At 40.2% G+C, this 18,065-nt stretch overlaps 2 protein-coding genes across 3 annotated transcripts in view; one reads left to right on the top strand and one right to left on the bottom strand.

Annotated features, from left to right (window-relative positions):
* LOC100649795 (glutamate receptor ionotropic, kainate 2) overlaps positions 1 to 18,065 on the top strand; it is a 151,999-nt gene that overhangs the window by 62,734 nt on the left and 71,200 nt on the right. Inside the window, exon 1 of one of the 2 annotated variants that reach the window (XM_012312126.3) lies at positions 6,743 to 7,228. The exons of the other annotated variant lie outside the window; for it this stretch is intronic. The gene's annotated coding sequence lies outside the window, so the exon portion shown is untranslated. Of the gene's footprint in view, positions 1 to 6,742; positions 7,229 to 18,065 lie in introns of those variants that run through there. 2 annotated transcript variants of the gene reach the window in all.
* LOC105666106 lies at positions 15,862 to 17,474 on the bottom strand. The gene is made up of 2 exons (XM_012312245.2): positions 17,269 to 17,474; positions 15,862 to 17,194 (listed from the first exon to the last, which is right to left on the bottom strand). The coding sequence occupies exons 1-2, from the start codon at positions 17,472 to 17,474 to the stop codon at positions 15,862 to 15,864; spliced, it is 1,539 nt and encodes a 512-aa protein (XP_012167635.2).

Below are 18,065 nucleotides of genomic sequence, written 5' to 3'. Positions count from 1 at the left end.
GGAGGCAAGACCATCATAATTACATTATTGAATTAATTTACGAATTAAATAATGAATACTATGTTATGAATCTGAAAACATATATGGAAGTTACAAGATATTTATTGGATATACTTTGTAAAATCACTAACCCTAAACCAATCATAACAGAAAGTCACCGTTAACGGCTACGTTCCGGTAAGTCTGTCAGTTATTGCTGTACAGGCACGTCTTTGCAAGCCTTTCTGCTGTCCGTAGAGCAACCACACACTATGGCAAACCTGTCAGTTTAGTTGAACATGGCATCGAGTGACGGCGGAACATCTTAACGTTACTAAACTTATTATTAGCTACAAAAAGGCGTGTTAAACGTAAAATAAAACGAGATACAGTGAGTGTAGAAAGTATTCATACCCGCTTTAAAACAAAATAAATTTTCCAAAATTAGTCCAAACGACTTGTTCTACCTTTTTCTTTTTTTTTTTGCGAAGTTGGAAGGAGTAGTTTACAGCATGACGCGCAACGAAAATTTTGAAAAAGTTGCGATTGGTCGGAGTTGAGAAGAAAAAAATAAAAATCGTGTTTTACAACTTTTTTATCTGCGCTTGTAGAAAACTTAAGAAAATGACCTAAAGAAAACTTAAACAAGAAATTTTGAAGATTTATGTTAGTTATATGTATAATGAAAATTTTATGTATCACCGTATATGGTGTAAAGAATGGCTGAAGAAGAGAGAAGCTTATTCACATCTTGTTAAATGAATTACGGTTTCCACCTAAAGATTGGCATAGTTATTTACGCACGAATGAAAGAACCTACGTAATATTGCCTCTTTGGTTATTCCATTAATTAAAAAAACAGGTACTGTTATGAGAAACGTCATTTCACCGTACGACAGATCAACTACGACTCTAAGATTTCTTGCTACTGGAAGAAATTACCTCCAAATTTTCAAGAGTAGTACCACCTGAGACTTTCCCAATAAAGATTATTTAAAGATACGAAAAAAAATAATTTTCTTTTTAGTAAGATTTATTACTTTGCATATCAGTATTAAAATTAGATACAAACGAGCTTGCGGAATTTTCCGAAGTGGAAGGATGTACTGACATGGCAGATGCAAAGTACACTTGTTGTTGGTAATATTGCATTGGTCTGAGTGTGGGAGTTACTGTTGGTCCTGACAAATTAATTGGTGGGACATTTAAATTGCTTATTTCAGCTTGAAACAAATGTTCTCTGATATAAGTCTTTGTTGTTTAGACAGACCGCGTAATTTCATGACAACGTTTTTTCCACACATATTAAAATGAACCTTTTCATTTGGTAGACGCTTAAAATGATTTTTAACAGCTAGTAGTACTTTATTCGTTATTCGTTACGTTGATATCTATAAACTCCTGTTTGGTTGTGTTGGATGATTGTATTCAGGTATAGATACAGAAGTTAATGGAATTGATTCTGACGAATTATACGGATAAAGTGATTGGCCGACATCCGCGATGCCACATCAGAAATACTCGTACTATATTTCTGCAGTACATATATTTCGTCCTTTTTAGTTTCCGCGCACGGAAGGAGAATGGAAGAATGAAGCCAAATTTGTTTAAGAAAGGTGGAACTTTTCGCTTTGTTTTGGAGTAATCGATGGGAAACATGTTGAGATCATTCCTCCAAATAGTAACGGGTTGGAATTTTATAATTATAAAGGTCAACCAAATTAATACATAATTATAGATCTAAAAAAATATCGATATTGTTGTAATAGTAAATATGTATTATACAATTTTTTAATTAAATCGGTGCAGAATTCTTACTCTCCTCCAAAATGTTTTAATCGAGAAAATAAGAAAGATGGATTTATTGCATCAGAGTTTCACACAAGAGACTCTAGTACGAAAAGTTTGAATCGAAGAAATCTATGAAATACAGCTAATACTGCTGAAAAAGAGAATATTTTGTTAGTGATTATTGTAAATTACTTCATAAATAAAGGGAACATTCCTTGTTTCGACCGTTCGCGGAGAGATGCGATCTCGAAGCGCGTCAAAGGGAGTCGTAAATTCCCGTTACGATTCGAATAATCGACGCCACGAATAGATCCATCCCCTATTTCGATTAGGATAATAGGGGTGGTTGAGTGAGTATAACTGATTTTAACAGTTTATAATATATATGTCGGGTTCACATTATGATTAGGGTTAGGGGCGTGTAACGAATCTTCATTTGGATTAAACATTGTTGCTATGCAATAAAGAAGATATTTACTAGTACAAATATGATTATTAGTACAAGTGTGGATATTGCAGAATTGACAGGTAACTGCGGTGATTAGACACTAATGACAACGGTTTTAGCTTCGATAACGAATCCGCGGTCGACGGGATAACAAATGTACTTTCTTCCAAAGTCCAAGTCAGACTTGATCTACTTGTCTATGGTACAAGCATTACTAAATTAGCTCTTTACTAAAGCGTAAAATATTCACCGACCGTAAAGACGCTATGTAACTCGCTAATGAGACCTCACGAGAAAATGACTTTCCGTCACGATGATGCTGCAGAGAAAAACTATGATGGGGTGTGTCTAAGGATACGAGATCATCTGATTCGTCAAGAAAAGCCTTCGTTCGGAAAGTGAGGGAAATTAACGTTGCTGTTAATTGGTCAATTTCCATGTTGGTGATTAGAGAAGGATGCTAGCCGCCCTTGAGGGAAAGTTGCTAGTGGGAAGCGTCATTCGTGAAAAAAAAAAAAAAAATAGATTTCTCCTATCTTCCCGTAGTGGGAACAAACACTGTTTGTCCGTTTGAAGGACTTTAGTTAACTAAATCTTAAGATTTGTAACGGGTCCTCAGGCTAGCTGAACATATACTGTGGAGATGCGTTGACATCTGGTAATCATCTTACCCGAAGAATAGGATCTGCGTGTGGCGAGCCACGGGAAAGCGTTTACTGTTGAGTGCTGCTACAACTATTTCTTTTTAAGGAGAGCTATACTATTACCTCATACCTTTGTTAGACAAAGCGTTCATCCTTTGACCGCGGCTACGTTCGGCGACTAGTTCGAGCCTAAGCTCAATATCACAAATCTCGAACAAATATAATCGGATTGAATGACGACAATTGCTTAATTATGGCTATGATTAGAATCTAGATTATAATGTTAGAGGATTTTCCCAAAATTCCAAAGGGAAGGCTTCAGTGTCCTTTCATCTCCGAAATATATATTTTCAACAATTAAATAATTTCAATATTGGATACCATTGTGTGTATGTCGACTGCCAAACTGCGAGTGAGTACGGTCTGAGACTTCTTTCGTGTTGGCGACTGTGATGACTGACTATTACTTCTGTGAATTAACTGTTTGTTACTCTGTCGATTGACTGTCTTCGACTTGGCGACTGTGATGACTTGACTTCTTACTGTTACTCGATCTGTTATTCGATCTCTTACTCGATCTGTTACTCGATCTCTTACTCGATCTGTTACTCGATCTGTTACTCGATCTATTACTCGATCTGTTACTCGATCTGTTACTGACTCTTCGCTCTCGTGTCATTACGCAGGAAAGCTTGGTGTGGGTGTGAATCTTGAACGAAGAAAGCGGATTCATTGTTCACACTTTTCGTTAGGAAAAGTGAGGATAACGATCCGCGATGTCCAATGGTTATAGCCAACGTTAATGAATGAAGATAGGAGGAGGAAGCCTCCTACCAATGTGGCTCGTGGGTGACTTGTTCATGGGAAAAACTCGCTTTTCCTGTTAGGTTTGTAAGAGCGCAGAATAAACCTGCGGATTGCTCTAAGGACCATCCAAAAACTGAAAATACTTGCAGGATTAGAGATTCCTGTAATAATGTTACTGAGTAAGATTAAGTTATAAATATTACGTTAAAAAGATTCTGTTTATGATTGTTCTTTAGATTTATTGAGGGTCTGAATAACGACATGTAGACCCTTGACAGCCATACAATGAAGAAAGTTGCACGGATCATCTCACGCGACGTAACATTCCCCATTCAGCAAAATAATTTTATGACTGGATATATTTGCTGTAATGTACATATAATATTCATAAACAATTAAATTATTTTATTTAACTTGCCTAAATTATGTTTTTGTCATCGTCGCTTTCAATATTTGATCGAGAATTTTGGGGAATAACTTGATCATTCGAGAAATTCAACAGTTTAAAATAGTATGATCTTCGTTCATATATGTAATCTGTACCTCCATTTCGACGATGCTTTCACATTTTTTAATCCTTTTCGATAGCAGCTTCAGATGTTATTTATTTTCTTTACTGCGCTTCTTCTAATCACAGAAGCATCAAGCTTTTTTAATTTGATTATGAATTTCGAATACGCTTTTTTTCACACGATTTTAGCAATCTTTGCGCTTCGAATTCCATAAGTACGGTTCGCTTTTGTAAATTTCGACGAATTCTTCCACTCATTCTTGCTGGATGGGGGACATAATTTCGTACATTCATTATTATTTCGTATCTTATTGTATGTTTTGATTACGCGTAAATTGTGAACTTTCATTTACGGCGTCCCAATAATTAACAAACGTTGGTACACACGCCTTGGAGTATCTGTACAGACTATTTTGGCATAGTCATATCGAAAGATTTTTCATATTTGCTCCGGTTGCCTTCACAGGCCAAAATAACTGCACAGTTTATCATACACACGTACTTGCGCAACCATGTCTGTGCAGTCATAACTGACAGACTTGCCGGGACGTTTGTAGCCGGCTTTATAGAATGAATGGCGTATCCACGAAATTTCGTGACATCTTCCGGCTTCGTTTCCTCGTCGCAACGATTCAACGAGCAACGAAAAAATTATATTCACTAAATAATTTTAACGTCGTTTGCCACGTATCAAATAACGTCACCGCACAAGTCTAGAAAAATAATTTACATTGTAGCAACAAATAGGTGCCTTTGAGAATATTTCTTTCCTTTCCGGCCGTTATGAAAGTTTTCGCTCTTAAAATCGACGCGCGAACCTCTGTCCCGTGTAATTGCAGCAGGCTCTTTTCGGCAGACTTGGGCGAGTTTAAATTTCCTACGCGAAGGTGCGACGCCTTTTTAAAAAATCGTAATCCTCGTTAAATTACTTCCTGCATATGCGGACCTATTAAAGGGCCGCAGTTACTTTAACTTTAACATTGCATGACTGCGGAGCCCGCAACTCACTCTGGAGCAATTAACTTGAGAATGCGTCGATAGAAACGCATCGCACCGCGTATGAACGTGTTTGTTTTTGCAGTTAACCAATTAACGCATGTCGAACATCCCAACCGAAGGAATCAATGAAATTGCAATTAACCGTCGCGTGGTATAAGTAGATAATACCCAGGTGCAACTCCAAAGGTTCGCAAGAGGAATAGATGAAACATATCATGGGGAATCCTTCGTAATCGCCACTTAATTGCCCTCCGTAGGTGCTTCCAACAACGCGAAAACACTTCGGTGCTTGCTGTATTCCTCGTGTTTCCAGTTTCGCTGAATTTCTCTGGACTAGTATAAATTCTTGCGTACAATATCTTTTGTAAAATATCGTTGATGAATTAGGTTACGATTTCGATTGTGAATTGTTTTTATATTTGAAGATTGCGAAGATTACGAAGAAAATAGTGATGAAATACATTTTTATTATTTTTTATAAAAGAGTAATTTTACCAATCATTTTATCGTGTTATAACATGAATTCGTCCTGTTTTTATAAACATATCGCATATATTATACTGGACGAATTTATGTCACAACCCAATATTATTATTAAGTCATTTCATTTATACGGTGTTACATTATAAGTCATATTTCTTTTTTATATGAGAAGAATTTTACATTCCAATTCATTTTTATGCCTTTCTCGCGTGATCTTCATTTTGAGATCGAACGACTGCTTTTTGACCTGATTAGCGATAAAAATTTTATTTTCACACACCGCTGAAGTGTCAGGATTTTGAGTTGAAAGCTCGGTTTATCGAGCGTCGAGAGGTTTGAACGTAAGAATAGATGGCAAAATGTAAAATCCTTTTTAGGTTATGCACTCTTGAGAAGCACATACGTTTAGATGCATTGCTTGATATACGGGGTGTTCATAATGAAATTCTCGGCCACATTTCATTCTTATGTTTATTACGGTATTACTTTACGCCATTTTTCAAACATTTTATAGATTCGTTGGAAAGGCCTCCATTTTTCCTACAGTTTTTCATCTTCCTCGTTCTGCCCTCCCCACGTTTGTGACACATTCGAGCTACATTTTATGAGTCCGGCTTTCTACTTTCAATTTCATATTCTTTCTACGCCCGATGAATGTAGTGCACAACATTCAAGGATGAAATACTACCATTTTTCTCTCGCGGTATAACATTTCAACACCTTAAATCGATTGAGCAAAATACACACCTATTCATTCTCGAGCCTCATTATCAAAATTCAGTTCAGTTCAGTCTTATTATTCCTATCATTTTCCAAAACTTATCTGCATTCGTTCATCATGTTTGTTTCGTCTTACTTAGTCGACCCAATGAACGTGCTCCTAGCCTCACTCTACGGAACCGATGAATTTGACGAAAATAAATATGTGTCGTAACACATCCACGTGGCGTCCAATTAATTTCCCGCTTCTCGCGGTTTCTTGCGTATCTGTAGTTTCGCAGCTGCGCAAAAAGCCCCGGTGCAGTTTATAATTCAATGACTCGGTAATTTTACGTTCAACAACTAAAAGCATTTCGACCGCATAATAGTTTCATAATTGGAGTGCCTCCGGCAAGGGAATTTTTAATCGAATTTTGCAATTCCCCTCTGTAATTCGGTGCCTTGTTAATTCGATCGAGACGCCCGCGAACCCGAACGATAATCGAACAACGAAAAGAAAATCGAACGAATGAATAAACTCGGATGCGCACGAGGAGAATCGCGACGCATGTTGAGGTATTTCTCGGGGCGAGTCGAGGCGGTCGACATCGGTCGCTGTGTATTTAGGCTGGTCCATGCTAAATTTAAATCAGTTCGTAGCGAGGCCACCGAACGCGATACTCCACCATCCCATCGATTTCCCGTAGCTGTCTGAGGTGTCTCGCTGTTCGAGAATCTTCTGGGGCTGAAATCGAGACGCGGTGAATATTCTTGGTTCGTTCATATTCGAATTGAACACACGGTCAGTAATGGAAGGATGAAAGGAGCCGCGTGTTCCGCGGTGTATGAATGACTGCAAGTAATTAGGTAAGTGTCTCTTTTGCTTTTTGGTTTCGTGTTTGGAATTCGTATTTGGATATATTATTATTGGATATTATTGGATATTCGTGGGATAATTGAAGTGAGCTTCGAGTTCTATGTAATAGAAAATACATATTTCTTGTTATTTTATTAGCTTTATCGAATGAAATAAAAAATTGTTCGTTTGAATCTACTCGAAGTTCATTTGATGTATAAAATTTTGTACTGTGATATGTAGCTACATATTTGTGGTATAGCTACAATATTAAGCAATTATATAATAATAGATATTAAGATATTAAGAATAAAGAAATAATATTTCTTATTGTTTTATTAGTTGTATCAAGTGTAACGGAATAACGTTCGTTGGGTGGAATATGTGAATACAGTTTTATTCGGATAGAAACGAAATTTCATTGGGCCGCGATTATATTGTTTGCGATTTATCATGCAGAAAATCTGGTCTCGATGTTGACGCAGATTAAAAGAACAGATCGGACAAAACGATTTCACTTGATCGCTGATACAGTTGGTGAAATTTCGCTTGAAAAGAATAACGTTTTGTGCAAAAAGTTTCATTCGATGTAAAAACGAGATACACCAACGCTTTGTTAACAAAAAAAAAATGCTCGTGGCAGATTCATGACACGCGATATTTAACAAAAAATTTTTCAATATAAATTTCATCTAACAACGAATAAACGATTCACTCTCAGATTACTTTTATTTGGCACAATCATTACCGAGCATTTGAAATATTTCTTCCTTTCGTTCTTCGGAATAAAACTTAGGATGAAGAGTATTTAACACTTTCGAAATAAACAAGCTAGAAATGATAAAATAGAATGGTACTGAAGAAACAGGAAAAATCGTGGCGGATACTCGTGAAGATTCATCGAAAGGCGCCAGAACACCAGCCTGTCGATAACTGCGAGTTTTCACTCGATCGCGTCGATCGTATCGAAACGAGGCCGTCAGTACGTCTTTAACAACACCGACACTCGACATCTGCCTTTTTAACGATCGTGATCCACGTAATTCTGGGGAAATATCCAAGCCCCGTTCTCCGTACTCGTTCAGCCGAGCTTCTCCTCGCTCGTTCCTTCGACTCGGCAATTATGTTGGGTTCAGCTGCAATTAAGCTCTAGTTCGGCCCGTAAGTGGCGCATCTAGAGCTACTATTACCGATAAATTTATGGCCTATCGATATCTTATAAGCACGGGGAGGCTAGTTACGGATCGGGTAAATGTAAATTGTCGACGAAAGGACTCGAGCCTCGTAATAACGTATCTATTGATCAAAAAACGAGTGGGAAAAAGCGATCGAATCGATCGGCGAGAATTTGTTGTGAAATTTATGAAACGAACAATCTTCTTTGTTAATGGAAATTGTTAGAGGTCTGTACAAATTTCTGGTGTTAGCAGTGTGGAATGCAGAGGTATGAGCGTGATTAAAACGACAGATTTCGAAGGTACGATGAATTGGTATTTATCAAAGCCTTTTTGAAAAATAATGCTTTATAGAATCGACATTCAATGAAAAGAGCACATCTGCGTCAAGTTTAGGTTTCTTGTATCATTGATTAGTTCTTGCAATCGATTCTTCATCTTCTAGTATTTGTGGTATCATATACGTTTTATTGAACACGATTATATAAAATCGATTATATAAGATCTTCATGAAAACGCATAACAAATTTTACGTTGCTCATTTATGAATTATTAAAGCGATGAAACAAGAGAGAAACAAGAACTTGAACATACCGAAAATATTTGTTAATTATTTACGAGAAGAATAAGATCCGTCAAAGTGTATCATGCTGATTTCAGATTTTTCTAATTGAAAAGGAACTTGGAACAGTTAATACCAACGAAACAATGAACTTTTAAAAGATCAGTTTCAGAAAACTCACAGAAGAGATCAAGCTTTAGACTTAAAATTACTTTTCAAAAATTAGCTTGATCTTTGAATTTACAGGCCATATAACTTGCACGGTATCTAGCTGCTCAGCAGAATCCGAATTACGTATTTCTAACACAAATAAGAAAAAATTTGCCACGAATTGCTCGTTCTTCCGTAGGAACTGAAAATTCATATAAGCGGAGAACTCCTCCCCTATTCCAATTATTTTCGACTTTATCCGCGTTAGAAACCAGTTTCCGTGCGTTGCGCCCCGGCTAATTGGAACATTCTAATTTCTCGCGTTCTGTTGTTTTCATGTCCGCTGACATCGCTAATTCCAATTTCCCTCGTTGCATTGTAACAATTCACTCGGCGTAGCAGGCGGTAACCGTAAAGATCGAAAGCTTCTAGAAATTCTCCGTGAACTCGTGCCCCCTTGCCATTTCACTTTTTCGAATCGGCAGCATTCGAGACGCCCTCGTACGTTCTCTCGTCATACGATCGGTGTTTTTCCTCTGATTTTGCGGCCACGAGAAATCGTGATATTCATAATCCAGGCAATGCGAAAGGGGAGGACTTGAAATTCCAGTGAAGGTTGCTCGACGAACCTAAAGTCCGATATTCGATTCAATTTCTGCGAAGGGTAGTAGTGGTCAGAAGGGCTCGAATCGAGACCAATGGCTTGCTGTGCTGTGTTGGCCGTTTCTAGTCCAGTGCTCGAATCGAGCCTCGATCGAACGCGAGTATCTCACGCTAGCTGAACTCTCTGCTGCGTAAAAAGAGGAGTCGACTTTATGGTCGTGAGCGTATCGGCCACCTGTTTTTAACCGGCAGTTCCCATGGCTGGGATATTTTCTTGTTCCACCCTTTTTTCCCCTTTCCTTTTTGTAATCTTCTCTGGAGTTTAATTTTTATAGGTGAAAAGTAAATTAGGCAGTGTATTGTTTACTGGGACTACTATCTCTTGATTTTCACGTTTCTTTTTACACCCTCACGGATATATTGGAAGAAGATAATCAAAAAAATTTAAGGGATCCTAAATATATTTACGATCATGCGCAGGCTCGCGAAAGTAAATGAATATTTAGCGTAGACAATTTCTATGTTCACGTTGTATGTGTCGTATAAAACATTTTGAAATCTCGATAGCATCGTAATGGACCATGATTATACTGGTTACAAGGTTTACTTCAAACATATACTTAGAATTAGTAATTTATAAAAATTCACAGTATGAATAGTTGCTTTAAACTTTTTATCATAAGATAGATAATTGACTGTTTAAATAATTTCGCGAATTTGATTTAAGCATACGTTTGCAATAAATACTTTTGTTGCGACCTCTCAACTAGTAGTTGGCTATCAGTTAACTTATAACTGTTCGGTTGGGGTCGCGAACCTTGAACGATATTATCGCCCAAGGAAGGTTCATTAAGAGTTCTAGTATGATTATGATTTTGTTGGATCTTTATTTTGAAGTATTAGTATCATTGTGATTTTGAAGTCTTCTAGAATGATTGCGATTTTGAAATCTCCTAGTATGATTGTGATTTTGAAGTAGCGTCTATTTCGAAGTCTCATTTGAAGTATCTTCTGAAGTGTTGTTTGATCTAGGAGTGTGTTTTCGTCAACGTGTCCTGATTGTCGAAATGCCCGTAGGTGTCTCACAAGTGGCGCGTCTTATGCGTACCTGGTCGAGGGTGCATAGCGCAAAGTCCCGTTAATGACATCGTCTGATGATTTATTGTCGAATTCTCATCTGGTATCGAAGTTTACGACACGTCGTTTGCTACTGAACGGACCCGTAAAGCGCTTAAAATGCTAATTAAATTGTCGACGTGGTCCGAATCGTAAACTTATAATGTGCAATGTGGCAAAATTCTAACTTCTCAAAAATAGCAGATGTGCTGTCCGTATCGTAAACTTGGATTTATTTCAAACTTCGATCATGATAATCATATCATGCGAAATCATATCATATCATGCAAATTTTCACAAGTAGTCGTATACTTCCGTGAACTTACGTATATCAAATCGCAACCATGCATGAATATAAAATTCTTATTAGTCGATTAGTTATTTCAGATGTATACTTGATCATCATATCAGATTGATACTTTGCGTTAATTATCACGTTTCGTATAAATATCCTAGCACTTATGTACAGTATCGAGTATTTGTACGGAAAGATCCATCAATGTAATACTTGTATCTCTCGATTATGTAGTAGTATGCAATGTACTTAATTTGTCAATTGCGAATCGAAGGATAGCATATCTTAGCCGGTGAATCGAATAAAAAAATGTAATTATGGCAATATAGTCAGACTAGGTGAATCACGTTGCACCCATGTTTCGGAGTAAACAAGTAAATATTGAAAGAGAACTTCGTTCTGTAAGAACGAAACATATTACGCGATTGTTGGCCAAAATTGCAGACATTGCTCTGACATCTTGCGAAATCTCATTTCCAAACATTGAACGTGACAAAGGGCCGGCATGCGAGAACAGCAGAGAAAAGAGATTTGCCGCAATGCAACAATGCTCGTTGCAACAATGTTACATCGCAGCCCCTATTATCGTAAATTTCGACTCGTATGAGCAAATGGTATTGTTGTAATGGCACAGCCAGTTTTCGGAACAATGCGTAAGATTTAATATCGATCGCGAGAGAAAATAGCTGGAAAGCGTAGGCAAACGTGCCGAGTAACACTCTTTGGGGCCTGACTTGACAAGAAAAATATTGCGAATGGCACTGCCAAAGGTTTGAAAACGGTAGAAATTTCACGGCAATTTTAGACCTTTCACTGGCATTTTTAGGAAGTCTCTATGAAACGCAAAAATGGATCTGTGTTTGTCGTGCGTCGCCTTGTCGACGACAATAAAAGTACGATTGTTAGTTCGGTCTCGAAACGATAAAAATATCTGTAATATTCGACGAGTCGGTTGGATATCGATCTCTCTACAAACCGTTGTATCGTTGCGCTTTTCCTGCGAAAACATTCCGATAACAATACTGTCCAGCGATTTGATTAGATTTCAAGCGTAATTTCACGCTGATACGACGTATCTCAGATAATAAACAAAATTATATTTTAATTGTTACAAAGATAGTCGGCTTACCGTTATCCTTGATTCAATGCAATGTATTAATAATTATACATTACCAATAAACTCAGCGTCCTTTTAAATATTGTTTCAATACCCATAGGAGATTTTCATCATAAATTAAATTTATGAATTGGCAAATCATATCGTCATTTATTGCATTGTTTAATTAAATGCAGATGTAACATTAAATCAACATTCAATTGAAACTTAATTTTTTCTTCTTGTTACTATTAATTTTTATCGAGATTATTATACGCAAAATCCGTTTTCGATAAAATTGGCCGTGAATAAAACGATAATTAATTAAACGACTTTTCGAAGAATCGCATATTATTGATTATAATTTCTTTAGAACGAACAGTAAAGGATAGAAGATTGGTGAAAAACGAAGGAGTGGATGATATAAAGCAATTTTCACAAGTTTCTAGTCAGCCGCGCGCCCTTTTTCTCCATGACTGTCCTGCGACAAAGTACACAGAGCGCGAAAAGAGCGTGAAAGTAGTCCTTTGATGTCAACCACAGTGAATATGGCAGCGTTTGCAACGTTTTATGCTCTTGGAAAGGAAAACGCTTAGTACGGATTTGCGGTTTTGTTTACAATCGAAATTCACCGAATATCCTTTTCTTTCGATTCCCCCGTTTCGTTGAGTCGCTCTTGAAAGAGAGAATTTTCTTCTGCGAAGTATGAACTCACTTAGTGTATAGTAATTAGTAGACGTTAATAGAATTATTAATGCTAGTTTATTAAATTTCTGAATTTAATATCAGTCAAGAATGTAGAATAATAAATTGCCTTTTCTCTATAGAAGTAATGCACACAATACAGAGTCATTATCTCGATGAAACTTATCCTAACCCTGTTGGCTATGCCAGGTGTAAATTCGACCAATCGCGGGGAGACGCAATCGCGAGGAAACACGTCAACGGGAGTCGTAAATTCCCGTTACGATTATAATAATCGACGCCGCGAGTAGATCGATCCCCTGATTTCCGTTAAGACAATAGTGGTGGTTGAAATGATATAACTCCGTGATTAACAGTGTTATAACTTATATATTTTCCAACAACTTCGTATAATCACACACACTAGTAACGTCGCTGAGTATGAGGATTGCCTTGATCTTGCTCAGATTCTGACTGCCAATCTGATAGATGAAGGCTCTCGTGTCGTAGTAGACGTAGCGATTGATCAGATCCGACCTTGACTGAATCGAATCAACAGAATCAACCGAATGACCGAATGAATAGACGTCGACTGCTTGACTTCGACTGTGTGACTTGAGTGACTTGAATTGACTGACTGACTGACTGGAACAGACTGACTGACTTGAACTAAATGACTTGAACTGACTCCCTTGTGTGTCTGACCTTTGGGACTTACGGAGGAAAACTCGGGATGTGGGTGGTTTTTGAACGAAGGAAGCTGATTCGTTGTTCGTACTTTCCGTTATGAACATAAGGCCACGGATCCCCGTTACCATTGGCTAAGACGTTAACGATTGAAGTTGGGAGATGGAAGCACCCTACCGGCATGACTCGTAGGAAAATTCTGACATTTCCATTATACAAATGCCTGGTTTTCCCTAGCATATAATTAACAGTTTTTCCCGTCATAACTACCAGCTTACTCCGTAATTTTTAAGAACGTTCAATAAACCTAAGGACTTTTTTAAGTACCAGCTATAAACCGAAAATACTTGCAGGATTCAAGGTTCCTGCAAGCTAATGAGAATCGGTTTATGGTGGGCCTTAGCTTTATTGAGAGTTCTCTAACGATGCTTGGGCCTTGACGGTCAGACATTAAGGTACGTCGCGCGGACCTTTTCACGCGACGCAACATCCTCCCCCCCGTTGAGAGAACCCCGATCAAAAGTCGATGGGTGGTATCAGGGAGAACTTTCGTCCGCGTTCTCGGCTGTTCGTGGTTGTCCGGGTTCCTCCGGTTCGGGTTGACAGGGTAGTGGAATCAACCGTTTGACGCCGCGATCCAGGATATTCGTCGTTGTCTTCACCGTGGCTGTTCGTATAATTCCGTCGGCTCCTGGGTGGACCTTAATGACGCGGCCCAAGGGCCAATGCATAGATGGAACGTTATCTTCTCGGAGAATTATGATGGTGCCTTCACGAATGCCATGTTTGCCCTTGTACCATTTGTTACGGCTGGTTAATTCGTTGAGGTACTCTTGGTACCATCGACTCCAAAATTCCTGCTTAAGCTGATGGATACGTTGCCAACTAGGTAACCGGCTTGGTTGGGTTGTCCTAAGATCTCGTTCCCGAATGTTTGTAAATGTGTCGCCTATCAAAAAATGTCCGGGAGGACCGGGAGATCATTAGGATCTGTAGAGATGGGAGTAAGTGGACGGGAATTCAACATCGCTTTGATCTCAATAACCAGAGTATTGAGATGTTCGAAGATCAAGAGTTCCGTGCCAACGGCGCGAATAAGATGCCGTTTAAACGATTTCACCGCGGCTTCCCATAAACCGCCAAAATGTGATGAATTCGGAGGGTTGAATGACCATTGTATCTGCCGGTCGGTGAGGAAGGTCTGCACTTTCTCTTGGTGGTCGTCGGATTGTAATAGGAGATGAAGTTCTTTCAACTCCCTGTTGGTTCCGACGAAGTTAGTGCCGTTGTCCGAAAGGATTGTTGCACAATGTCCTCTCCGAGAGATAAACCGGCGGAAAGCGGCAAGGAATGCGTCGGTTGTCAGATCGCTCACTAATTCGATATGAACGGCTTTGGTAGCCAGGCATATGAATATGGCGACGTACACCTTTACCCTTCGGCGATTGCGATCCCTTCTCTCCTTGACATAGAACGGGCCGCAATAATCGACCCCGATGTTCGTGAAGGACCGCGACTCGGTGATACGTGATTCTGGCAGATCTCCCATCAGGTATTCTAATGATGGTGGATTGGCTCGGCAACAACGGACGCACCTCTTGACGGTGCGCCATACTTGGCTTCGGCCGTCGACAGGCTAGTAGCGTTGTCTAATCGCGTATAATGTGGACTGGGTCCCTGAATGATGGTTGCGTCGATGCTCCTGGTCGATGATGAGCTCAGTCACTGACGATTTTGGCAGAATGATCGGATGCCTTTGGTGGAAGGGCATTTGTGAGTTATTGAGTCGTCCTCCGACTCGTAATATCCCTTCATTGTCGAGGAAAGGATTTAGGCGTTGGAGTTTCCCTCCAACGGCCGTGGTCCGATCTTTTTGTAGTGTGCGAATCTCCTTCGAAAAATGGATGTTTTGTAGGAGTCTCAGCAATCTATTTTCTGCCGAAATGAGTTCATCTACTGTTAGAGATACCGCCCGGCTTTGCTTGTGTCTCCATCGAAGGCAACGAGCGACGACTCTGGTTAGTTTTGACCATGACGAATATTTTTCTAATATTGTATGGTCGACGGGGTTCGCTACCAGGCAGGTTGACCTCTGTTGCTCAGGGACTTCGCCCGACGGAGTTGGGTTCCATGTTGGCCAATGCTCTTCGTTTTGCTGGAGCCACTCTGGTCCATTTTTCCAAATGAACGGGCGCAGGAACTCCTTGGGCGTCTGACCTCGTGAGATGAGGTCCGCTGGATTGTCGGCGGTAGGTACATGACGCCAGTCGGAGAGGTTAGTCTTGATTTGGATCTCGGCTACTCGGTTCGCCACAAATGTCTAACATATGCGGCGAGGATTTGATCCACTGGAGCACGATGGTGGAATCAGTCCAGTATGCGATCCGAGAGATCTTGATCGTTAGGGCCTTCTGGACTGATGCGATCAAGGTAGCCAGATGTAGTGCTTCGCTCAGTTCGAGTCGTGGGATAATCTGTGTTTTGAGCGGAGCGGCCTTTGACTTCACGGTGAGTAGATGGGATTGGATGGAGCCATCGGAACTAATGATGCGGAGATAGATGCAGGCTCCGTAAGCCTTCTCGCTGGCATCGCAAAAGCCGTGGAGTTCCATCCTAGTCACTGCTGGTATTACAGTTTTTCTTGGAAACCGGACGTTGTTTATCAACGCTAATTGGGCGTAGTACCTGCTCCAGTCCGTATGCAGATCCGCGGGAAGTGATTCATCCCAGTTGATTTTTAATGACCAGACATGTTGCAAAATAATTTTTGCTCGAATGATCACTGGCGCTAGCAATCCTAATGGATCATAAATTCTGGCGATCACCGAACTTATTGATCGCTTTGTAACCCGTGGGAGATCAGCTAGGGTATCGACCGAATAAAGGATTGCGTCAACCTGGGAATTCCAAAAAACCCCGAGGGTTTTTATGGTCTGAGAATTACTCAATTGTATCTTCCGGCATTTGTCTTGTTCGGATAGCCCCCTCAGTATGTCCGAATCGTTGGGAGTCCATCCTCTAATATTGAAGCAGCCTGTTTGCAGAAGATCGGTGAGCTCCTTCCTGATCGACAGTACCTCTTCCTTCGTATCAGCTCCGGTGAGGGCGTCATCTACGTAGAAATCGCGCTGTAATACCAATGACGCTCGTGGGAATTGGTGTCCCTCGTCGTCTGCCAATTGTTTGAGACACCGTAGGGCCAAGTATGGCGCGGCTGATAACCCAAACGTCACGGTAATAAGTTGATAGGCGTCGATTTCACCGTTGGAATTGCGCCACAGAATTTGTTGATGCTTCCTATCTTCTGGGCGTATCAGTATCTGTCGATACATTTTTTCAATATCACCAGTTAGAACATATTGGTGAGACCGAAATCTAAGTAGAATGTCGAATAGATCCTCCTGCAACTTTGGTCCGGTGAGCAAAGTATCGTTTAGTGATACTCCAGTGTTGCTTGACGCTGATCCATCGAACACAACCCGGAGCTTAGTGGTGTCGCTTGATTCCTTGATCACGCCCTGATGTGGCAGATAATACTTGTGGTTAGCGAGGTGATCAGTGTTGATCTTCGTCATGTGACCCAAGTCTACATATTCTTGGATCACATTACTATACGCGATTTCGTATGAGTTATCGCGTTGGAATCGGCGGTGGAGTGACGCGAGTCGTTTCATCGCTAGTGCTTTGGATGATACAAGGGATGGGAGCTGGTTGTTAAAGGGGAGGGCGACAATGTATCGTCCTTCGCTGGTGCTTCGGACGTGATCTCGGAAGTGTTCTTCGCATCGTCGCCCTGCCTCTGAGAGGTGTTGAATCGGGGGTCCTTCGTCGATTTCCCAAAACCACGTGAGGTCAGCTTGCAGAGCCGTTGTGGAGACGTGGAATGCATTTGTTGCGATTTGGTAAGTTGGACTCCCCCCGATTACCCAGCCGAATCGGGTTTTTTGTAAACGCAGCTCCGGCTCGTCTGGTTGCGTCAGATTAATTTGTCCGACGCACATCAACGCAAGTGTCGTACCTGAGCTCAGTAAGACATCGATCGGACCTGGCACATGAAATCGTGGATCGGCCAGCTTGATATTCTTTGGTATCTCCGATGTCGAGCGATCAATGTGTTGACTTGGGATCAGGGTCGAGATAGCCGGGATGATGAGGAACGTTATTGTACGTTCATAGGTGCCGTCGGTGGACGTGATCGTAGCCGTTATGTATCACCTTGCCGTCGTCGTTATGGTATCGAGAACTCCAATTGAGACCGAACACTTCTTTTGCCTTATTCCAAGGGAATTGGCTAATCTTCTAGTAATGAAGTTCATGCTGAATCCAGTATCGAGCAACGCACGGCAACGGATAGGTTGCCGTTTGTCGGTTAGAATGTTGACTTGAGCTGTGATCATTAGGTATTGATAGGTCATTGCACAATACCTCGGGATCTACAGGTCGGGTTTGATCGGTCCTTGTTGGGGTTCTGCATTCCTGG

This window comes from Bombus terrestris, chromosome 1, assembly GCF_910591885.1.
Source record: "Bombus terrestris chromosome 1, iyBomTerr1.2, whole genome shotgun sequence".
Taxonomy (NCBI): domain Eukaryota; kingdom Metazoa; phylum Arthropoda; class Insecta; order Hymenoptera; family Apidae; genus Bombus; species Bombus terrestris.
The sequence above is the reverse complement of the archived record's forward strand: the minus strand, read 5'-3'. Positions and strand labels throughout refer to the sequence as shown.

Excerpts from the sequence above, each read along its gene's own strand:
- LOC105666106 (XM_012312245.2), bottom strand. The coding sequence starts at position 17,474 with ATGCATTCCACGTCTCCACAACGGCTCTGCAAGCTGACCTCACGTGGT. Across the intron at positions 17,195-17,268 it reads CATCCCTTGTATCATCCAAA|TAATGTGATCCAAGAATATG; the intron begins GCACTAGCGATG and ends AATCGCGTATAG.